Source organism: Metopolophium dirhodum, chromosome 3 (assembly GCF_019925205.1).
Source record: "Metopolophium dirhodum isolate CAU chromosome 3, ASM1992520v1, whole genome shotgun sequence".
NCBI lineage: Eukaryota > Metazoa > Arthropoda > Insecta > Hemiptera > Aphididae > Metopolophium > Metopolophium dirhodum.
Genome location: NC_083562.1, coordinates 41,010,816 through 41,037,857, shown reverse-complemented (window position 1 = coordinate 41,037,857; position 27,042 = coordinate 41,010,816). Strand labels below are relative to the sequence as shown.

General features: G+C 31.1%; 1 protein-coding gene and 1 long non-coding RNA gene across 3 annotated transcripts in view; both read left to right on the top strand.

Moving 5' to 3' along the window:
• The first annotated feature begins 352 nt into the window (after positions 1-352).
• Positions 353-7,383, top strand: LOC132941865 (uncharacterized). Its single transcript, XR_009664198.1, has 4 exons — positions 353-561; positions 1,654-1,828; positions 7,011-7,179; positions 7,258-7,383. It is a non-coding gene; the product is annotated as an uncharacterized LOC132941865 (long non-coding RNA).
• A 5,450-nt stretch (positions 7,384-12,833) lies between these two features.
• The window catches only part of LOC132940318 (facilitated trehalose transporter Tret1-2 homolog), a 78,063-nt gene continuing 63,854 nt past the window's right edge, over positions 12,834-27,042 (top strand). Inside the window, exon 1 of one of the 2 annotated variants that reach the window (XM_061007840.1) lies at positions 12,834-13,142. In XM_061007840.1, coding sequence (XP_060863823.1) covers positions 13,058-13,142 — 85 coding nt within the window. In that variant the 5' untranslated portion in view covers positions 12,834-13,057. Of the gene's footprint in view, positions 13,143-19,296; positions 19,534-27,042 lie in introns of those variants that run through there. The other variant, XM_061007843.1, reaches the window with a different exon arrangement.

Below are 27,042 nucleotides of genomic sequence, written 5' to 3'. Positions count from 1 at the left end.
CGTAATATAATATAATATTGTGTAATAGTTATTTGTTTGAATTTCAGAAAAAAGTTAGATAAGAGATTCGATAAAACATGAAGGTTTTGTATTGTTAGCTTTTTAATTGATTTCAAAATTATTATATAGAAGGCAAACTTTATTTAAACTATTATAATTTTACAGTTTGTTATAATTATCCAATCATTAACTAATAAGAACATGACTAAATAATTAATATTACATGTACATACTACATCTATTTAATTATTCGTTAAAACAGTAGTCGGGGGCGCCCAGGCTATAACTCTAATAAACTATAATATTATGCTTAGTATTTATATGAAGATTAACAAGTAAGAAACTACTCGTCCGACTTCCGACCTCATCAATTTCAAAACAATCATCTGCTGAATAATTTAAAGTAAAAAAGGGTGGAAGGAATGCCCGGTGAATCGCTTTGTATATTTATTGTGCGTGTAGTATAATGGTGCGTATGTAAATCGATTTGTTTCTCAATTTATCGGGCCGATTTATGTGGTGAAAACAAAACTCCGATTATTGTATAATATTATAATATGAGTAAGTATTATAATCTGGGTGTTTCTAATATAACAACGTATAGAAGAGGTGCCTATATAGGATACAATTTATAGGCGCGCGCACATGCCGACGTTTTAACGTTTCGTAAATGCGAAAATAGCACTAGAAATCGTTTTGGGTTCAAGGAAAACGACTGCTGCTGCTGTTACGCGCAAATTCAGATTTTCCTCGTTCGGATCGATTGATTTTTTTTTTATCATTATCGCGTTACGAGCCAGTTAATAATACTATGTACAACTTTATAGTCCCTCGTAAGATTTTATACCATGGTTCGTACCTCTCCTAACATCACATTATACAGTAGATAGCGCACAAATGTGCAAATTAGGGGGAGGAGTCTGGAGTTCAAGAGTTCAATATGCAGATTTTAGATCATAGAAATAACAGGGAATTATAAAAATAATATCCTCGGATTAGTATTACTACATATTATTAGGATCACTACACACATATTTTGATTTAGAAAAAAATTAAATACCTACCTAATATAATTTATGCTGTACGTTTGTTGTTTTGAATAAATACAATACTTACCTATATTATAACAATCATTATGGCCTTTATCAAGTTATTTATAATACTTATACATAAAGTATAATAGAATAATGCATACAACTTAAAAACGTATTGATATTAACTTTTAAATCTTCAGTGCCATACTGATGTACTGATGTAGCCTGTTTAAAGGCAAATAAAACGAAACTCAAAAGTCAAAGATAGTGATTGGTATGTAAATTATGATTTATATTATCATTAGTGTAGGTATATAGAGAATAGATAGTTATATTATATTCTCCTATGTACTGCTGCAATATTATGGTTTCAACAACTTTAATGTTGTATACATATTTTCATTTCTTTCTGAAATATTTTTGAAAGGGAATTAAAATATTTTTCATTGGGAGTGGGTGAGCGCTTGAGCCCTATCATTGTTGCCTATGGGCTATGGATGGTTGTAATAGGTCACGCATATTTATCGTCGTCTATCATGATAATATCAATATAATCGTAAAATATTACTATTGATTATATTATTATTATTATATTATGTGCCTGGTTTTGACGTTCAAGGAGGATTGTGTTGTCATTTCACGCCGACAAGTTGTGGACAAGGTACTAAACACACACACACACCAATGTTGTTGGGACATTTGTCAACAATTACGTGGCGGTCAACGTGCATCTGATGCATACAGAGCGTTTCACGTCAAGTCGGACGGACACGCATAACATTATTATATATTATGTACGTAGCCCGACGTAGGTACCTATTATACGATATAATATTCGACATGAATACCTATACATAATTAATATAGGTACCATTGGTTGTAAAGAAAAAAATAATATAGTATTAATAATCGACAATAATGTATACAGTCTGGTGATTTAAAAATAAAATATTATTACACACTGTATGATAGTAAACTATAAATTTATTCTAGTGTGAAAATGTATACATATTATAGTATAATAAAATTGAAATAAGTATTTAACAAGCAGTTTCGGATTTCTTTAAGACTGCGCGCATACGATAATATTATCGAAAAACGTATTATGATAAAAAAAAGAAATAATTTTTTTTCCCGATTTTTTCGACGCATGAACATGATATTATACGTATTATACGACGGAATGACGATAATTATTTACAACTGTCAAGCGCGGAAAACGTTTTATTACAAAAACCATCCTATTAATATTGATTAAATCGCATAAAATGGCAATTTATTATTATTTATTTAAACGATATCCAAGCAGCTGATCCGGAAACTGAATAAGAGGTTTCGTGTTAAGTTAATAGTGAATCCGGTAGGCAGTATAAGTAATTACTTTTGCAGATCGACGGTGGTGTAGCCAGGAATTTCACATGGGGTGGGGCTAAGACCTTGTAAACAGAAAAAAAAGGAGCCGGTCGGGATGCAGAAATCAGGTGTATAGTTGCTGGGTAATATTGCCTGGTTTCGCTCACCACGTCGCCGAATAGTGTTACGATGATGTATTATTAATTATTATATTATATTATGCATAATTGAAATCAGAAATTGTTAATAAATCATCGCATTCTGGCCGGGATTTCTTCGATGTCCATTTTTTTACGGAGATAGTTTAACACCTTTATCTTATGATGTATGAACATGAGAAAATAGAAATATAACTTTTTAAAAATACAAAAAAATACAAGATTACCATTTACCAATCAACATGTGCTACTTGAACATTTTTAGAACCTTTTTATTCTCACAGCAAGACGTGTCTACAGAGAAATGAGCATTATAAAAGTATAATCCTCTTGAAGTTCATAATCTAAATAAAAGTATGACTAACTTTTGTGTTTAAATCTGTTGCGTTTACAATAATGCCAACTTGAGAGGAAAGTCAAAGTCTCTTTTCCCCCACCATGAACACACCTCTGGAAGAAAGCGCATTAAAAATAAATCGCGTCCGATTGATCTCGATTTATTGTCATAATATAAAGATTCTGCTGTGTATCCGCGTATACTCTCTAACATTTTAAAACGATCGGCTAAACGGATCTCGTCATAATATTGAGAAAAAAAATTCTATTCAAGGTATAAAGTCATCGTTAAACTAATTATATAGGTACGTACCTACCTTCGTGTATCTTATGATGACAATCAATGGGCACACTCGCAGATTGTTTAACAAATGTGTCTCAGAATTACGGGCTTATGCAAGGATGTACCATTTACAAAATAATATAATAAAATATATTTTGTCGTTTAGAAGGACGGCGGCGAACGCAGCAGAACGCGGCAGACCGATTTCGATATTAAAAATTTCGACACTAGAAAACTGGTTATTAATATACAATATTATACAAAATATTATAATATTGTGATTTTCCACGAACTACGAGCTTCACCGATGTTCCCCGTGGTTGGTACAAGTGTATACAACCACTTCGATTTGCCGGCACAATATTCTCTGTAATAAATTACCATCGGAATAAGTGTTAAAAAAAAAAAAAAACAGGATAAAAAATTCCAAGTACTGCGGCGAATAGGTACAACACCGATAAATCGCTATTTTACGTAACGTTTATAATAAAATTGATATGTGGTTGCTGAAACACGGGAGGAGTACATGACTTGTGTCGCGTGTATAGTCCGATACCCGATCGGACAAATAAAAACACAAAATTATAATTATTATTTAAATAACGACTAATTAACGACCACAGAAATAAACGGCGATTTAAAATGATTTTTTTGTCTTTGTGCGATATCAATATGTGGTTTTGTCCTACACATATACAATACAAACATAATATGTCACTGAACTCAGCAGCCGATTAGCTGTCGAGGAGTTTCGCGATAACGGTCCATTGTTCGGTAATGACGAACAGTTCGACGATGTTGGCCTCCAATGGAAATTGCGTTGTTTTTATCTCATACTCTCGCGGGAATAGCCGATAGGCGTGATATTAATTTCGACGTAAGACTTATTTTTTCCTCCTCGACCTGATATAAATGTCCGGTCGAAGCAACGCCGAATTTTTAATATACCTAACTATCCTCGGTCACTACGGTAACTACGGTAACTACCTTCTGACCAATAACTATTACTCTTCGATCAGCCCTAAGCAAAACAATATCATTATAAATGAGTTAGTTAATATTATGTTATTATTAATTGGTCGAGGATAGTTTTGAAATAATGGAGATCGTCACAGTTATAATATAGTTAGGTGTAATATATATACGACTATACAAGCAAAGCCCAAAAACATGTTACTCTCTGCGTTTAAATAAAAATAATATTTAATGACATGATAAACCGTTGAGTACAACAACAGATTTTTCTGCTAGTTTTTTTTACTTGCGAAATTATACTTAAACATTTAATTGGTATATGGTGCAAGGTGCAACGAAATTATTAGTCATAATAATTATTAGGTACTTATTATACTATCGTGCATTTTTAAATACGCAAATCACTGTTTGTTTCTTTACCATCACTATCCTACATTGTTCAGATCATATAAAAACTAAAAAGACTTATATGTTATAATCTCCTGAGTATTAATATGCTTAACTTTGATATTATAGTGATAATTCTATAGCATCATTAATAAGCTTAAATTATATTGAGTAGGTACGCTATTTTTTATTATTTTTTTTTTTTTAAATCCGATGAGTAGAAAATTAATTTTATAAATGCTTTTGATTTTTTAACCACACTTCACAAAATCAAGAAGATAATGATATTATATAATTTCTAAACCATCACAACTTTATAAAATACAAAATTAATATTGTGTTGCGCTAATGTCAATTGATCTCAAAAGGACTTTTCGTCTCATGACCTCGAGTAACTCTTTAATAGGTATTAATTTATTTATCTTTGGTATGAAATAATGCTAATTATTTGCCAAACATTTTTATTTTATACGTTTGTAAGTCTACTAATATTGCATTACTACCAAACATCGAATAAAATGAAATTCTGATTTATGAACGTTGAAATGTTAAACAATTAGAGAAAAATAAAATTATAAAAAAATATAATTTATTAACATATACAATTATAAATCGACGTTATCAAGATTGTAATTTAATGCTCCATATTTATGTTCCCAAAAAATAAAGCAAAATATTTCATAAAAATCAAAAAAATATTTAATAGTTATTGTAAAATTGTAGATATATATATATATATAAATGTAATTCTGATACAACGCTTGCAATGCAATCAATTCGTAAGTGGAAATAAAATATAAATAGGTATATTTTATTTGTTTGCACATTCTGTTTAAACAATATAGTTATAAATAAGTTTATCATAAGCATTTAGATGATTTGCACGTGTTAATTATTCTATAAATAAGACACAAAAAATCGTAAGAATGTAGCATTATCAATAAGTACTTGAAAACGTACCTATCTTATATAAGCGAACGTAATCCACGCGGGCATATAATGTACAATATTATGTATATTATATAATTCATATTATGTGTACAACTAAAAAATACAAAATTGTATGATTCCTACGATGAGTATAAATAAGTAAATTCAATTTTTATAACCATAATATACCAAAGAACATTATCAATTTATACATTTTACAATAATTTTATCGTAGGTATACACTATTAAATAACTATATTAATTATATTATTATTGTGCTAATAAATTATTGTACCATTGAATGTTAATAACGTACTCCCATGTTTATGTATTATATAAGATAAATTATACGAAAGAATGAGGTCCGATTTCAAAGTGTATCATAACAATTATTATAATAATGATAGAATTATAATTCAGTTTCAACAATCATCTTGAACTTAATAATAATTATCAAATCATATTTAAAATAGTAAAATATTATTGCAGAACACCATTTTTAAAAATATTTACAGTTGTAAAATTATTTTTTATTATTATTATTTTTTTTGATTTTTAAAGTAAAAAAAATTGGTTACATTATTAAAAAGAAAAAAATATTCACTGAGAGAAATAAACGCATTTTCTTCGGATTCATTTTCTGCTTATCAGTGGCGTAAGTGAGTATAAGTAGGTGATACAGAATGTGATATGGGTACGTATCCCTCCTCATGATAATTTTGTTTTTAACTGGCACATACCACATTAGTTTTTTTTATATAATAACAGTACGACTATAATAGTATCATAATTATTAATTTATAGAAATAATAAAAAAAAGCGGGTAAGTGGATATCGCTCTGCTGTACAGTAGGTTACAAGTGGATCAATGTACAATGAATTGTATTAAACTTGAGTTTAATGATATAATTTTAAATTAAAAATTAGTGAATTGATTTATCGAACTTTTGATAGCTTTCGCCCCGACTCCCACAGCTATTGATGATAGTAACTTACAGAGTCTAACTTACACAGTGGCGGCTTGTGAGTAAAATAATTAGTGGTGCCCGTTTATGAAATATATATTTAGTATTATATTCTATAATAGGAAGTTAACTATTTTTTAAAAAATGTGTAATTTATGAGTCACACATATCGATTATCGATCAACGATTGTTATAATGAAAGCCATTAGCAATCGACGAAAATTCTTTAGTGTTAGAAAATAAACGGAAACATAATATAATTATAACTATCGAGGGTTCCGTGTTTTAAAAACTAATTTTGATCATTAAGCGCCGGTCCCAATTTCTCCCATAGAATTTCAAATGTAAATCGTTAATTATTATTTCCACCACTATTGGAACGTGGGTTTAACCTCCAAATACAAATGTCTCAAATCAGGAGACTCCTGGCTCAATAGGAATCGATAATTATTTAGTGTGTTTTTAGTCTTATACTAATGTACACATATTTTGCATTTGCTTCGTTTTCACTATTTAATTCTGTCAAAATTATTTTAATAAATTATAGTTTTATTCCATTACAATTTACATGTAGTTTATATGATTGTAGGTATACATTCAATTATCTATACAGGGTCTTACTTAAATAATTTGAAAAAATAAAAAGTGCACGTCTGCTGTCACCGCAAAACGCTGTTCGTATGACATCATTCCGCATCCGTGTGATAAATGTACAGCTACATACTACTCATATGAAAAATATTCATCATATCTCATAAGTATTTAAATAATTATATCTTCAATATTAAAAAATTACTTCATATTTTATATTTTTCTAATATATTATTATATTTTAGATATTTAACCACCTCTCATATCGAAATATCGCAACAGATGATTGTCTCCGACGATCAAGCTGGGCCATCGGCTGATGGTGAAATGTACAGTGAGATTGCAATGGAAAGAGTTGAAAATATTGACTCTTGTGATAATGAAGGTAAGATATTTTATTTTATACTCGCGCTATAGAAATAATATTTGCCTAATTTATTTTTAGATCCTTATACTATAATGGTAGGTGGTAAACGTGCAGTATAAAAATTAATTACTTTAATTACTACAAAATCAAAAAAGGCAATAGTATAATATGAGGTTGATGCACTAGGATAATGCTTTATGCTATCTATTTATCTTTTAATAGTACTACAACAAACATTCTGATAACGTATAAAATTATAATATTTTCTCTCAACTTGCTTAAGGCTAAACTAGTTAAATTACTTACCTAGTATTTTTCCGAGAAATAAATCGTTTAAATTTAATTTAAAACTTGGAAATTACGTATAATACCGGTCAAGAAGTGATTTTAGAGTGTATTGAGAGTTTGCTTTAAATTGTACACTATAGCTGGTAGTAAGTATACCTACGTATGGTAATCACATATCTCGACACCAATCGATCTACCGATATTGCGAACAAAAAGGCTACCATAACCCACAAGTTTCAAATTTTGGTACTTGTAAATTGTTTTTACAATTTTGATAGATTTAGAGATAGATTCAGAGGTCTAAACAATTTGAATAAATTATTACTGAGTTAGCAATAAAAATAGAAAAAATCTTTAAAAAACGAATCATTTATTACCAACGTATGTATGAACTATGAAGTACATGTAGAAATAATTTGTGACCGTGGATTGTAGCTTATAGAATCTATTATTTCATCCTACTATAATAGATCTTCTAGAATTTCATTGGACTGCACTAAACTTGACAAAAGGGCTGATATACATTTCATTTTTTTTAAAGTGTACGATTTTAATTTTTAGTTTTGGTTTTAAGAAAAGTTTTTAAAATATTTTGATTGTGGATTCAGATTTGTGAACGTTTAATGACTTTTTTTTTGGTTTCAGTTAACATTTTGTGAATAGTTTTTTAATACGTTGTTCTTGTTTACCACTATGGGAATTTCATTTGGTATACAGTGATTAATTAACCTATAATGCCTCGAGAAGATGCAATTTTCTAATAATGTTGATCTATTATATTTAAACCACATGTAAGTATAAGAATATTTTCTGTGTTTGTATATGTCAGTTTTTACAATATTTCAATTTTAAAGCAAGTTGTGAAAAATTTATTGTCTAAACTACAAACAAAGATACACATTTAAGTTTGATAATTGGTCAACTCACTTTAATATTACAGCAGTGACGTGCGTAAATTTTTTTTACGGGGAGGGTTGTAATAATAATAAAAACATTAATTTTGTTAGCTCCATATTTTGCTAAATAAATAAACGATTGTACCGTGAATTAATATATCGTATACACACCTGAACACACAACGTCCAAGTAAAATCACCCATATGTAGGTACCAATAAATAATATTACTAAACAGATTGAAAATAACAACTTTTAAAGAAAACTAACAAGTATAATAACAAAAAATTAGATTAGCTGAACTTTAAATTTCTGTAATTGTACATAATATGTACGTCGGTATAAGACAAATACAACACTATTGCGAGTGTGACGTCCTCTCGAGACCATCAAACAATATCACGGTTACCCGATGTTGAGTATAAGTCTGAAGTCCGTCGCTGCGTTTATTAAAACCATGTTTGAGGCGAGTGTTTTGATTGATCAATGATCGTTGATGTTAATTCGTGGTTTACAAGTTACAACAAGTCATCATTTTATTATATTCTCATTGGTAATTATGGTTAGTGCCTAGTGGTATGAATGCTATGATACAACAATGTGGACATATAACATAACCTGGTATAACATCGATCATTCAAAGACAAACGTGTCTATACGCGGTAACTCGCTTTCGGGTAACGGCGATATGGTTGCTTCAGTCAGTCAATACTTGAATAACGCGGTCGTCTTTAGCCTTTTTCACATAGGTAGTCTGTCATGTAATTTTCGTATCGCCATCCACGAGCGTATATTAACAATAGTCGCAAACTTTTACAATGTGGCACGATACCAGCTGGAAGAGTTTTGTATGAGCCTATATAAGTTTATTTTGTTTTTATATTTGTATTAGCCAAGTTGTTTAGAATTAATTTTATTTACATAATATCACAATATTATATCATTATCCCTAGATAAATTTGTAAAATCTAAATTAAACAATCGAGAAGTCGATATGACGATTGTCTGAATACTTACCTATTATCACCTACTTATTATTGATGTATAATATTATATGAGGATATTATTACTGTGGATTATCTTCGCTTCGGTTATTGTATTTAAACATATTAATTTATAACGTGGGACTACGTGTCTGCATAGGTTTGAAAAAAATATTCAAGTTAAACCTTGTGGAAATAGTGGTGCCGTCCGTGGATAATGATAAAAAAAAAACAGAATTCAATAAATGCACGATTTAAGCATGTAAGAAGAGTTGACCGTGTTAAATAAATCGCCCCTTGTGTATACCTACCTACTATATACTTATGTGTAAAAAAAATTGTAATTGTTGGAACCTTGGTAGAGTACGTTACACTATTAGTAATCAGAGCCTATCCTAAACACAATAAATAGAAAACAACTATACATATTTGAAATACATCGTAAACTTATTGAGGCCATAATATATCAAGACCTAGAGTTGAAAACGCTTAAGAAAACGTTACTCATCCGTAATTTTTAGTGTGTAAACTTCAGGGTGGGTGAATGAATATACTGTAAAAACAATAGTTGCACTAAAACCACCAAATTTTCATAGAAAAATAGACGAGAATATTATATACGCTTAAACGTTTGCAATTTTTAGTTTTAAATCAAATCATTTTTCTTTGTAAATTTAAAAAATTTTAAGTTTTTTTGTATTTTTCAATAAGTTATCAAAAACTATTGAATTTAGTTATCGATATTTTGATAGCTCTCGTTTACAATTTTCAACCTGACTCGTACAGCCATCACAGCCATCAAAGCCATCGTAGTAATTTACAGAGTCACACAGTGACGGCTCGGGAGTAAAATATTTTATTGGGCACATTTATAAAATATATTTTTAATATTATATCCTATAGGTATATAGTAGTTCAATATTTTGAAAAAATGTGTAATTTATGAGTCACACATGCCGATTAACGATTGCAATAATGAAAGCCATTAGCAATCGATGAAAATTCTTTAGTGTTAGAAAATAAAATAAAATGAAACATAATATAATTCTAATTATCAAGGGTTCCATGTGTTTTCTAAATGAATTTTGATCATTAAACGCTGGTGACCTATTTTTCCAATAGAATTAAAAATTTAAATCGTTTATTTTTTCCACCATTTAGAACATGCATTTAATCTCAATTAATCATAATGTCTCAAATCAGGGGACTCCAAGATCAATAGAAATCGATGACCATTTAGTGAGTTTTTAGCATTATACTACTGTACTGAATGTACACATATTTCGTTAAGTACTTCCTATGTGAAAAATTAAATTTGAAAGAGTAACACAGTGGTCGATTGGTGCACATTTATAAATAATGTACCTATTTAATTGTAATTTACAGACACGTGTCCATTAACAATTGTTATAGTGAATTCCATTATAGATCGTTTAAAATTCTTTGGTGCAAGCAAATAAACGGAAACATAATATGATTCTAATTATCGAGGGTTCAGTGTGTTTACGATTAAAATTAATTTTGATCCTTAAGCACTGGTGGCCTATTCATAGGTGAAAATTGGTAGGCTTGGGGTGCAACGCCCCCTGATATCTCATCAGTCCCCCCCTCAAAAAAAAATCAGATAACTTTTTAATTGTATATGGAATTGAAACTTCTCGCTCACATTGTTATTAATAATGTTAGCCCACCCTGAAATTTTAATCAATATCTACCTGTGAGCAAATTCATTCCATAGAATACAAATGTAAATCTTTATTATTTCCACCACCTGGAACATAGTTTTAACTCCATCAAATGGCAAATACAAATGTCTCAAATCGAGAAATTCGTGGACTAATTTTCATTTAGAAATTGATGAGAATATAATATTATCTTATACGCTAAGTGTGGAAATTCTCGGTTAGATCAAATCATTTATTTCTGATAATTTCAAAAGTTTAGGTTTCTCGTGTTTTTAAATAAATTATTAAAATTTAATGAATTGAATTATTGAATTTTTAAAAACGTTATAATCTTCTCCTACTGTGAAAATCACCGAATTTACAACAATTCCTAGCACTTTGGTTTTGGTTGGCGCAAAACCATTTTGTTGGAAAAACAATATTAGAATGTACACGAGTGCTAAATTATTTAGAGCTGTGTATTCTGTTGACAATTTCATGGTGCATCGTTTGTCTAGGTAGGTAGTGTCTTTTTAAATCATCTTACCTATAGCACTGTGATTTTTGTCTGCTGATTATGTGATGGCAAATTTTTTTTTTTACTTTTATTGTTGTACTATAATTATAGCAGGTATACAAGTGACTGACTTTTTTCCTACCGTTACACTATATTTTGTAATTTTTTTAATTTGTTACCACAATTTGAATTTATACGAATTACGATTCCATACGCATATACCTATCACGTCTTAACCATATTAACAATTATTTAATTGTTGTTAATCGTATTAATATACTCATCACCATCTGCAATAGTTATGATACCTAGGATATAAATATATAATCAATGAATTTTTTAGACAAAATCTAGGAAGATAAATAAAATTTTTGTTCAAAAAACATCAAGTTCATTTTATTTTCTAATGCTTTTTAAAACCAATACATTTTTTTTATTTTGTTTGTTGTCTCCAAGTGACAAACTCCTAAATACAGCCCTGTAAAACCGTTGAACGCGATGATTGCGCCAGCAGATTTGGAAGATCGAACAAACGGACATACCTACAAAACAAAATATTATGTGAAAGAATAATCGAAATAATCGTGTGTCGTAGGTACAATCTGCATATAATTATATCGCGTCACAATAAATGTCGCGATAACCAGTCGGCGGTCGGAGTTATAAAAACAGATGGAAATAATAGAGATATTATTTCGTACCGCCGCGAGTGACCGGCGGAGGAACCGGCGCGCGGTAGAGTGCGAGTAACCGACGGAAGAACGCGGCGGCGGTGACATTGAAACGAACGCCACGCGACTTTGACCCAAACGCGGTCGGTCGGTCGCTCTCCCCGCTCGCTCGGCCCAACGACGACAGATCGCCGAACGAAGACCACGGCGGTGCAGGCGTATTATAGGGCGAAGAAGTGGTCGGACACGCATAATATTAATAATAAAAAATTAACAATATTATTATTATTAATATTAATATTTTTTTTTTCTTATTATTATTATCATCGCGTGCAGCCGTTACCACCACCCGGTTTAGCGCGGTGAAGAGCGCGCGCGCGCGTGCCGTAAAAAGGGCGACTCGCGCGGCCGCCGCCACTGCCACTGCCACCACCGCAATCGTCGTCGACGGCGGCCGCGGACACGAGTTAGTGAGCATCAGTTAGTAGTTACCGGCCGGGGCGCTATCGTATCGCATAACCGCGCGCGATGACCTGACCGACCGTCGCGGTACACAGCTCGTTTATCGCGTTGTACGCTACGTGCGACGACGACCAAACGCCACCGACACATCGTGCTCGCGCGCTACCCGACAGCCGCAGCCGCTAGAACCGGCTAGCAATGGACCAGGGCGTGTTCAAGCAATTGGACGACTCATGTTTCCCGCCAAAACGATCTCCCGATGCCGCCGCCGGCACAGAACCAGGTTAGAACCCGATAATATTTAATATAATAATAATATTATAACGAATATGATTTTGAGATATTGAGTAATAACGTAGTGTAAAAATATAACGAATAATATTATATATTGTATTTTTATTTTTTGTGGTACTGGATAATCGAGCGCCGTGGAATATACCTAACCTAGGTATCGAAAACGCGTGTAAAAATAGTATTAGAAAAACCGCGTGGTACAACGTCTGTATGAGGTTTTATATTGGTATCGTACCCGAGTAGTGACCGAGAGACTTTGACGACCTGTGGCGTACAAAGTCTCGTGTGTGAGATAAAACCATGTGACGGCCAGAAAACTTAGTTCAGGTAGTCATGTTAAAACTTGTAAGTTATAAGCAATACCTAGGTATATAATATTATTATTATTAATGATATGGTAACCGCGCGTGTTTCAAAGCTTCGATTTATTATTTCGTAACCACTGTGTTCATAGGTCCGCGTGTATAATAAATTTAACGTGTGTGATTTGTTAATATTTTGTTAACACGAGTCAGGCGTCCGTTGAATACTTAGAATTATTATATTTTGTTTCTCCTGCGCATAATAATTATGAAATTTAAACACACATGATATTAATATTATATTAAACGGTTTTACTTTGCAATTTATTAGTAGCAATAATATAATGTGTAACCAGTTCTAAGTATAACCGTAACTAAAAATTTCTCTAGAACACTTCGGCGCCATAATATACTTTGTGTGCATCGTTAACAACGGTTTCGATTTGCCGATATATTATAATATAATATTATATTATCATTGGTAAACGGGTAGAGACTATAATAGAGTACCCCATATAAATTCTCATGTAAAAAAACGAGTTGGGCAGGACTAATAACCAGTTGATCGTTTAAACAGGAGATTTTCGCATTTGTGTTCGCATGTATTTATCAAAAAAATATGTGTGAATCACGCATAAACCTGATATAAGGTCAAATGGATATTTTTACAAATTTCAAGTACATTAAAGTATTTTAAATAATATCTTCAATCCGTGTAGAAAGAAAAAGTACGTTTCAACAAATTATAATAAATAAAATACGACACATAATAAATTAACATAATTCTCTTCAGATAAAATTAATTGGATATTAAATCTAAATATAACTATGGAATTTTTAACTGAATAGCCTCGAAATAAAAAATTTTGCTTATATAATATATAGCTAATAACAAAATTCTCCTAATTTATAATCGTGTGTTACTAGAACTGCAGTATTATAATATGTACTCTTAAAGTTGCCGGCACTCAGTGATTCGTGTGTTCCTTAGTAAATTAGTACAGGTACTATACAGTATATCAATGCCCGTTTGAGTCCAAATAATTTTTTGAGCAGCCAGCGTGTTATGATATTTTAGTCGAGTAAAATACTCCAACTATTGTTTCCATAAAGTTTTAAAATCAATTTATGGCGGGAAAATCAATTAAAAAAAAAAAATTTAATAGGTATGTAATTATTGAAAAATGTTCAACAGAATTAATTCAATAAAACCATATAGGACATTACACCTCAGAAGCCGTATGTGCATGAACTTGAATATAATATATATATATATATATATGTACCTATTATATTTAAAGATATCATCACACCAATTTTTCTAATAGGATTATTAAAAAAGTTCCATACCTAAGTAAACTTCTTTGGTAGGTATTATTTATAGGACATTCAATTTTTTGTCGTTAAGCAATAGGTACCTATGTATTTTAATTTTCAATAAATCATATTCTGTCGCGATATACAAGCACTTATACCTATAAAGTACATAATAATATTATATGTTCCCTGTATGTATGTTATGATTAGTATTCTGATGCTCACGTAGACGTCTGTCACTAAAATACAAAATTAATTTTAATTCGTCATATATATGTTATAAGGTGTATAATACTTGAACCGATAAGAACGTATAAACTATGTAGCTACGTGTAGAAACATCACATGGGTATAAATCTCGTAATGTTGTAATACAAAATAATATTATATTGAAGCCAATAACTGTCATATTATATTATGCACTTTTGGTTTAAAATAAAATAACTTTGTGCACATTATACAAAGTTATTGTAATAATAATTATCATTATCATAGTCCACGCGCACACGTCGGATAAAAGCGTACAACACAATACAGACTTTTAGATTTTAAAACCGTTGTCGTAATAATATTATATAGTTATAGGCAGTGACATTAATACATTATAGTGACGTGCTGGCGTACACAATATATTCAATATAATGATATTAGAATAATAGACAAACCTATATTATGTTTTACTGCCATCTTCGGTTTTTTTTTTCTTCTATAATCGTGACAGTATAATATAATATAATATATAAACGACAAGCCGTAATGTTGCCCAGAGGCCTATTTTGAAATAACTATAGTGATTCATGCGCTCTATACGCGATTTATCTTCTCATAGATAATGCAATGTTGCTAATAATATTTGAAAATATAAAATGTGTTACGCTCGCGAAATATTATTTTCTTTTAGCGGTCAGAAATAGAAGAATTCACAAAAAATAATATGCTATGTTATACCTATCGTATAATTTATAAAAAAAAAAATTCAACATTGCCGTGTACCTGTATATGCGTTAGTTTTTAATTTTTATCAATCGAGCACGAGTCGCTGCAAATGATAAAACACACATTGCAATATTAAAACGTTCGCGAACGAGCAGCCGCGGCACACACACACTACATATAATAATATGTAAGTAGACGGAAATTAATGATTTTGACCGTGGCTGACGGTTAGTATATTATAGGTATTATAATACATTTTTTTTCTTAAGATTTTAATCGTTATAATAAATATAGAAAGAACTCTGCGAGTATCGTATATTAACCTAGGAACATAATATTATGTACAATAAACACGTAATAATGATAATATATCGTTATAACTTTTTGTTAAAATATCGTAATAATATAATAGCCGCTAAATAATGTGCGTTTAGATCGCTGCACACGGAACACTACACCGCTGACATGTCGTACAAATAACATATTATTATTTTCACTGTCACCGCGGTAAAATCGTATAGGTCGTAGGTACCCTAGATTTTACCTATAATTTACAATACGATGTACATTATTATATCGCGAAGACCCAACGAGAATGTTATCAAAATTAGGTACCTATATCAAACAATTCGGATAATATATTTTTTATGGAACACCACATTATTTGGCCGGACACGGTTTACGTATAGTGCGCCCAATATTGTAATGTCGCTCATCACAATAATAATAATGCTATGACCTCTGCAAGACGCCGGTGCAGCGGTGGTACAGTAGTCATGTATATAATATTATAATATTAAAATAGATAACTTTTGTCACGTTCCCGTTGAAAGGTTCGGGAGACCTACTCCGGAGAAAAAAATATATTTTTATTATCATACAATACCTATGTAATATTGCTGCAATTCGTTTTTCGGTGGCGAGTATAAAGCCACCGCGGAAGTATCATCACAACCGCCTCAGTGACGGCTCTCTCATATTATTATGTGATATACGTTCAAAATGATAAATCGCACCGGCGGCGGCGCACTTTTTCGCACGCGTCCTTGACACTCTGCTGTATAATAATAATAATATAATGGCGTCGCCAAACAGGAATATATATACAGCCACGCGAGTGTGCACATATGATATATCATAATAATATTATAATGTATAACGTGGCTATACCACACAGGTAGGGTATTATTAATATTATATACTTATAATATTATTATCTACGCGCGTATACTGAGACGGAGATATATTATATTATTATATTATATGCGCCGTGTACATCGATCCCAAGGTAAATTTTACGTAAACATTTAAAATTGATTTCCCCCCGAGACGGCTAAATATTATTTATAATGCTCTTACATGTGCTGACGCGCTCGAACTTGATCCGAGTCCAAATCTCTACACTCCACACGGTTATCGATTTGCGTATTCTAATACGATATATTATTACAATATATTATGTTCCTCGTCGCGACGACGGTTAAAATGCGCGCAAATAATATATTATAATGTAAATTAGTAGTATATAATATTTTTATATTCGTTCCGAAATCGTGATTCGTTCTTGGAGCGAGTTTAATAATACCTAAAATAATTAAGATGAGACACGAGGTACGGTTGATACCATACCACTTCGTAGGTAGGTCGTTTTATCGTTTGCACGTGTCAATTCATTTTTTCTATGTGTATTCAGCAGGTGGTCGTGTAAATTATTTTTTCTGCCGCAGTGGCGCTGCAGAGTGACTTCCGCGGAACAATATTATGTAACTGCAAACACTTCGAACTCGCTGGAAATGTACCACCCGTGTATACATTATTATACCGGAATTTTCACCAAACATGGCTCTATGTCCCCATTTTTTTTTTACCAAAAAATTTCCAACGAGTAGTTTTGAGTTATTTAACTTTGTGATCTAAGGATAATAGATTTGTAAAATGAGTTTGGTGCTAAGATAAAGTTAATTTGAAAATTATAGTAATTTTAATATTAATCTATCAACATCTTATAAATTGTCTATGGTTCATAAAATAAAGTTTTTACATATTATATTTTTGTGGCTAGGAGAATATCAGACATCAAACGGTATAAAAATAGGTTAAAATAAGAACTTACTCAATTCTATCCCCCCCCTCTCCACCCGCTCAAAGAAATGTGATGTATTTTAAAAATGTTTTTCATATTTTATATAAAAATCTACCTTAATATTTATTTGTCCAATAAAATAGTTTTTACCGAAAAATTCACCCCGTTTACCAGCTAGCCCTCTATATTAGACTCGTGCGTTACGATGTGTTTTTCTGAATGTCTTTTAAATGTTAATAATTTAATGTTCAATCAACAATAATTGACTAGTACTCTAGTATGGTTTATTTTAATTAAAAGAACATAAAAACAACAGATGTACACCTATAATACCTCACCTACCTAATACATATTATTATATTAAAATAATACTTACTAATTGTAGCGAAAAATCCGTATTACGATTATGTATCATACATTAATAAGTACCTATACGTTTCCGGTAAAACTGCGATTATACACGACAATCAAATGGTACCCCTATATAATTACAATAACTACATCACGTATACTTATATTATGCATTTCTGAATGCACTCTTCACGATCACGACTCTTCTTCACGATTCAATAAGATTTTTATACCCAAATAATTTTAAGTAGGTACCTACATAATTTGCGTTTTGTGTTGCAGCGAATATAGTGAGTGGTTTGTACAATGAACAGACGCAATCAGGGAGGATATTTATTATTTAATGAGGGTTAAGCCATTCCTAAAAAAAATATCAAACCTCCTCCCCCCCCCAAAAAAAAAACCATTATAAATATTCAGTTATGAAATTAAAAAAATACTGTACTAATACATTGGTTAAACGTATCTATCTTAAATTATAATATTATATTTTCAGCCAGCAGTAGTGCGTTGCTATATATTATATAATATAGAAAAATGCTTGAATATACCTATGCGGTGGATATGCATCTAGGCTTAAAATATGTTTAAATGTATAATATCGTATATTAATACAGACGGACAATCTCCATTATCCCGACCCTCTGATAGTAATGCATTACTACCATGGTACCTACATGGTAATAAGGTTTATCAAAACGTATTACATAATAATACATCACTGCAGCGGTCGACTGTTTTCGGGGCCGCCCAGAAGAATATCGTCATTATTGTTGTCATTAAATACAATATACATACGGTCGTGTCGACAAAATAACGCGGCGCATCCGTCGGAGCAATTAGAGTAATAACCGCGAGCAAACGCAATATGAGTCACCGCCGCGCAATTATTTTTCCATTGGCCTTTGAATCAGTGCATTGATGGAAAGGGGGGAAAGGATGAGACTGGCGGAGGTAGACGAGTCGTCCGGTCATCGTATATTGTTGTTACTATTATTATATTATATACCGTACGTGTGGTATCTACACCCGTGGTCGTCGTCGTATATTGTCGGGTTACGTATATCAGCGACCCGGTAACAGCTGGTTAATACCTATACACTCGTGAGTCGGAACACTAACCGTACGTTACACATAATTATATTGTCGTGGCGCCGCGTCTGACATACATATATATGTTATACTTATAATATCAAGTGCGATTTCGATTCCGTCCAGTGCATAATTCCACTCACTAAAGGTCCGCCTGTATATACATACTGCTGTGGATTCGGCCGATGATCTTGTCGATTTCGCACGCCGTACATATAACGTGTATAATATATATTATTATAATACTATATTATACACCGCAGGAGTTTCCACCACCGATGCGACTGCATCATCTGCAGGTACGTCGAGTTTCAACCATAAGCCAAAAAAAAAATAACAATAATACCGTTGTCACTTACCGACGCTTAAAATATAACCTATACGATTTTTTTATTTAAATTGATCAGTATAAATAGTTTAAATACCCAAGAAATATGTACTTTGTTGTTATCTCGTACGTCGCTTTTCGTTTTCTCTATTTTATCACATTACGTAAAGGTTTGTGTTGTAAATTATGGTACCTAACCTCTCCTCACGCATGCGTTTGCATCCGGTTGATCGCGAAAATCAAAAAAATTCAGGGTTTTACGAATGCGAAGTGAATTGGCGGAGTTCTAACCAGACAGAGTCAGTATAGAATTTCACCTGAAGGTTAAACCCCGCTGAAGTGCCTTCAATTTTCATAAAGTTATGTACACACAATTCTTACACGGGTTTCGCATATTATTGTATAACATTTTATGTAGATTGTGGACATTAAGTCATATAGTATATAATACTAATATATATCAAAACAGAAAGGGCCACCGCGTGATTTACCGTCTACCCGAGTCCGGAAAAAATATTGATAAACGGATCACCCTGTATATAGGTACCACGCATTGTTTATATAATGTGGGTTTTTGTTGTGTGTTCTGTGGCGCTCTGGAGCAAAGATATATACATATTATATTGTATTTTATGACCGCGCCGTACCTAATAATAATACGATACCACATACCACATCATACCTACCTATATCGCCGTACCATATAATAGGCGTATAAATGTATAATAATATACCAGGCAGGTGCCTATTATATATTATTATGTTGATGTAATAATAATAAATAATATATATTAATATGAAATACGCCATCGGTTATTGTGGCACGACTGATTGTGCGTAAGGCGGTGGCTATCTATCCATCTATAATAATAATATATATTATAGCATATCGCGTATATTATGATATGTTATATGTAGATAGGTGACATGCGCATTGATAAATGAAGACTTCTGAACCGGTCACGTACGAACCTAAGCGATACGGTGTATAAATACTATATAGGTATCCGCATGTAGGTGTAATAGGTGCATACAGCGGTTGTCTGTTGCGGTATACAACTATATAAGACAAGTATATATATATAGGTATACCGCGCGATAACCGTCCTATATATTATATTGTGTACAACGTGACAATCTCCGGCCATACATTTTACCGTCGCCGCCGAAACGGATTTCGTTTATTTCGCTCCGATCGTATTAAAAAGAAATTGAAATTTACTCGTGTCCGTCGCACACTCACTATAGAATCGGTGTCGTATCCGGGAATTTGTCAAGGACGGTGTTTAAACGAATCTGCTGTGAACAGGCGACAGTATATTTCGTTGAGAACATAATACGTCACAGAAAGCCACGTTTAAGCGTCACCTAACCACCTAGCGTGATTAAATTAATAAAATAATGATAAAACATATTATTATTATATATCCAGAGCTGAACTTAATCTAAAAAACCACGAGAGGGGGTTTATCATCTATAACTTCTGCCAACTTACCTGGACATGGTATAATTATTTAGTGGCGTATACGTGCGAGCGTGCAGGTATAATAATATAATATAATAAAAATATCTAATTCTGTATTACGATTGAGCGTGATATTTGAGTAAATTGTAGAACGATGTTTATAATAAGACGTCGTATACACTATGAGTAAAAGTATTTTATTTTCGCATCAGCTGGGTGGCGGGTCCAAAATGCTATACATTTTTGGCGCCGAATATACAGATAATATTTTTGTAAGTACCTATTTACTGGCGTGCCATTGTAAATTCATATCATTGATCATTGCGGAGTAAAAAAATAAGACTTATGAAATCGGAGCGATGCAATTTTCCCACCATCTCGCACAACGAATATTAGGTAATGTCCGTAAAATTGTTTCGTGGAATTCTGCTTAAAGTTTTTTTTATACTTACTTACGATACCTACGGTCCTTCATTTTCTCGTATCGCAAATTTGTTGAACCATTTAATCGCGGGTGTCGGAAATCTGATTATATAACGCGTGATATTATTAAATTATAATATCACATGGGCAGATACTACGCGAGTTTACATATTACATGAAATTATATACATTATTCTATGTCGTGGCGTGGATTTTTTGGTAACTTATTCTTATGACTGCCACACCGCACAATACGCGATGTATTAAATTGTCTACGACATAATATAAATGTGTAGGTACCTACTATAATATTATATTATTGTTAGAATATATCATTGCATTATCGACATGGAAAACTGTTTTGTCAATTTTTAAAAAAAATATATGTACAATATTTAACTAGCATAGATCAATATTGCGATATCGCTGGATATTTATAATGGTGCTACCAGGGTTTTTCAAGGGGGGAGGAGCTAGAATTATATTAATCAAGCTAACTTAATTATAGTAGGTCTTTGGCCAGAATTATAAATTATATGTATTATTATCTCAATACAACCAAAAAAAATATATATAAATTAGAGAGCAATAAACAAAGATAGGGTCAAAAATCTGAATAATACTACCCACCATAACTATTGAAATCACCACACTATACGAAAATATAATTGAAAAAACAAAAAATTTTGACTAATTTTCGGGGGGGGGGGGGGGGGCAAAGTCTCTGGCGATACTTTATACTTTATTATTGTGACATGTGTACTCTGAATTGCCATCAGACGTTTAGGTACTTGTGGTTCTATATTATATACTTGTGTTAACAGGTAGAATTTGGTAGAAATTAAGTAGAACCTATACCTAACCTACAGCGTAGAATTTGGGTACCGGAAATTTTCGCATTTATCATAATACTAGCAAACAATAAAACGATCAGTTGTCGTTTATTAAATACAGACGAAAAATTAGAATATTTTGTTAAAATTAATCGGACTCGGTAATATTAAATTGTTGCGACCATCCACGGTTTTTTGGTAACTTAAGTTTAATACATCTATTGAGTCTAAAGTCCAATAGGTCATAAGAGACAACGATCAAAACGATTAAAAAAAATAATATGTATAATTTATTGTTCCAACAAATAATTCAAAAAACGGTTCGTGTATGTGTACGTAATATAAAATCGTATCAAAGTTTATTTTTACATAAATATGTAAAATACTAAAATATCATCATAAAATCAATATCTTTTTCGCTTATAGGTACTCGAAACCCATACAAATACTTAAGCTATTTATCTACAATTATAATATGTACATTAGCAATGTTCTATAACAGTGATTTGATCAGCCATAAAATACCACAATACCTACAAGACACCACATAATATATATTATTATACACATATATAAGCTGATAGTACAATAATTTGTTCTGATGTAATTTGATTATGTTTGTCTCTATTAATATGGGACTGTATGATGTAAACATGGCTATTAAAGCTTACAAAACATCTAAGAAAATGACAATTCTATGTTAATAGAATATTAGATATTGGGTACTTCGAATCAAATTAAATAATCAGTCGCTTAATCGACAACTTGGTTATAATATACGTGTATATTAATATTTAATACGTGTATTAAATATTAATATAATACACCATTAATTAATTATAGAAAAATTATAGTTATAAATTATTTTGAATTTGAAACACATATTTGAATTTTTGTCATAAATTGATACATTTTATTATGTATACCTACTGGCTACTACATTCATAAACATAATATAGCCTGTTTTGTGGAATTTATCCCGCTTTATTAAATACAATAAACAAATACTACCAGTTACTTTGAAATTCTCAAGCTCAAAATTTAGGATTTTAAAAATAAAAAGTCGTTGTTGATGAAATGTTTCTTTGATTGTAAAAATTCAAATTAATTTGTAATATAATCGTAGGTACAGGTAATGGTAATAAATTGAGTACGTGTTAGGTTAGGTTAGGTATACCAAGAAAAAATGACTGTCTACGTATAATATATTTTATTGACATTCAGTGAAAGTTTCCAACACGAATTGATGCCAATTATTAACAGATAGAAATTTGTATTTCTAAATCAAACTCATTTAAATACGCAATATCAATATTAATGATTAAAGGTAACTATAGTTGATTTTTTTTTGCTTTCTCAAAATTAAGAAAAATCCCAGTTTCGAAATAGTCGACCTCCGTATCATATTTTTCAGTCCACAACCTCAGCGTTTACCTATGCCAAAATGGTTTATGTGACGTTTTAACATTTATATATATGTTGCCAAAAACCTTGAGCCACAATAAATAGAATATCTTTTAGACGATTGTCACCGTGAAAATTGGTAATTAAATTAATTATTTATATACTATTATGTACATTATCATTTATCATGCAATATTAATGGAGACTAAACCTGATTACAATAGGTGTGTTGGAAATCGTTTAAACAGGGATGTTTATTTTTTATTTTCAATGGACAAAGTATCCTAGTATTTAACATAAAACGAGTATGCAAAGAAGGAACATTTGAATTTACGTCATATTAATATATTACTCTTTGCAAACAATGATTATTATTATTTACGAAAGTAAAATATTGAATTTTAAATATTATGCTTACATCATCTACACATCTATAAATTATAATTTAATTTAAATCCTCGTACATTGACCTTTTATTGAAAAATACCAAGTAGGTACTACATTATATTAATTTAAAAAATAATGTATAGTTAAAAAGTTCATAATTAGTTATAATTTTTTTTTAGATATATTCAGACAACATCCTTTGCTTAAACTATATTATTTTCGTAAAATCAAAATTTGAAGTTTTCTGGAAGTATTTTTTAAATTCCTAAGTATTTACATCAAACAATTTACTATCAATCGAAATTTTTAAAACCTTTTTCAAAGAATTTCAAATTCTTATATTAATCTAACTAATAGAAGCAATAAAATAAAAATGAATATCAATACTTACTTACAACATTTTCAATAAAATAATGCATTAATGTGACTTGTGATCAATGTAAAACAATTATATCACAGGTATAAAAACATTTTCTAAATAAACTCGTTTTATTGGTTAAAAATAGCAATGCAAGAAAGTTTTTTCTCAACTTGATTTTAATTATTCTCTCTTTTAGCATTATCTTGAAGTAATATTAAACTTATTTATAATATCGTCTATTTAACTTTTAACAATCCATCTATACATAATATAATTTATTTTTTAATCTTTTTTATACTTGTACACACTACTACTTAGTATTATATAAGATAAGTATATTAAGTTCAAGTTCTTGATTCAATGTTATTTTATTAAAATATTTATATGATCGGTCATGTTTGAGTTAAATATTTGTAGTGCCTATAGGAACTAATATTAATTAATTTTAAAAAGGGTATATACCTATTAGTTTTAATATTAGTTAGGTACAAAAACTAAAAAACCGTGCTTAAAACTGTTCACGTAGATGGTAAATCAACTAGAGATATAATATGCAGGTATCTAGCAATTCAGAATTTAATAATGTGTTTTATTATATTAATAAAGACAATTTTTTGCGTAACCTATTTAATATAGTATTATAATTGAAGGGTCTGATGCAATAACAGGGTATCTCCACTTTTTGAATTTTTTTTTTTACAATTGTAAATTTCAAGATTGTGAACCAGTTTTATTAACAATAATATCAAACATTTAAATGTCGGTAATAAAACGTCTACCTATACCTATTACTATACAGCTAACTATGAAAACAGAATGATAATAATTTATCTGAAACGCGCGCTCACAAATATTTACTGCTATTAGTGTAATCGGAAAAGATGAGACAGTTGAATGTGTCGTTAAAAATAATTTACATTTTTATTGATCTACATGTAATCTCCTTGGGGTGATGGTGTGGAAGAAGGTCAGATTCACAACCAATACTTCTTCTAAGTCGCTAAAACCAATAAAACAGGAACCAAATGCGTGTTGAGGTTGTAATTGTTGTTTGCTTGGAGAATGGCCAGATCTGGCGGTGTTGAGGACACTTTGAAAACGTCAGAAGGTCATTAACCGAAAAACGCAGTCATATACATAAGTCGGAGCTATAGGTACCTATATAAAGGTAAAACAAGAGAGATAATAAAACAAATCCAATAACAACCTTCTTAATAACGTTATTAGTTCACACTACAGCCGAAGGATTAATACATAGGTACACCGTCGCGCGTTCGTTTAATAACAATAAAAACGACGACGATGATTATAATAATAATATTTTTATTCTTGTCGCGTCGATGAACGTTCTAATAAATTGTTTTCGTAATTTGGTCGACCTGGAACTTATATTATCCACACCCCGAGAACATCCTTAACCGATAAAAGGTCATTTGGCACCCAATTTTACCGATCCCGGCGGATATAATACCCAAACGATGGGTCCCTCCGACAAACACGACGACGACGACAATGTGACGTGACGAAAATGCATAACGTAAGATCCACAATTGCTGCAGAGATCGAGTCCGACGTTCGGTTGTTATAATATACGATTAGACTGCAGCCAAGTTGATCTATAGATACTTATGTACGTCATAATTCGTAACATTATTATATAATACTGACATACGGTGGTCGACCATATAATATGATGGGCAATGGCTAAATAACTTATTTAGCCATAAGATGATGGCTACTTTATTATATTATCCTAATAATGAAATATATAACAATCGACCCGTCTAAAAAAAAATTTAAAACATTGATTGAATTATTTTATCACATCGCCATATTTATTTGAATACAACTTTATACATGTATACATACATAATATAAATCTAGTTATGTAGCAGAGTATAAATATTAATGAGGTATACGGTGATCCTTGTTTAGTGTTATTTTTGCCGGATTATAATATATTTATATTATACTATACATTATATTATTATGTATAGGTACTGACGTACGGGCCGCGTAACTAAGTAAATAAAACAAAATATGTTATTGTTTTTAAGCACCATCGTCGTCCGTCGTGGTCAGAAAATTACCATAACACGATTTTGTTACGTTAATTTATATACGCAGCCATATTAATATATAAAATAAAAACAATCAATTAAATATAAGTAGGTAGTTGTATATAATAATTATTATTACGATTTAAACTTGGGATAAATAGCGATTGAATCGGATTTTTTTCTTTTAATATTATTATTATTAACGTATAAAATAATCCGCGGTAGGAGAGCAAAAAAAAAAAAATTCTATAAAACAAAATATACGCAGCAACAACGCATGCGTCATGATTGTACCCGATATTAATATATAGGTAGCTGATTGGGAATCAGTATTCGTCGTAAATAATAATAAACACATCTGATATGAAACCATCGCGGGGTTGTTGAGCAATATTATCACATTGAGCATCATATTGAGCTCCAGCCAGTCGAAGACAATAGCAGCCGTGGCAATAACTTCGGTTTGCATGTCGTCGTCGAAGGCACGAGACCTTGTGTGACGATTAAAGTCATAATATGTACTTATTGTGACTGGCAAACATAATAT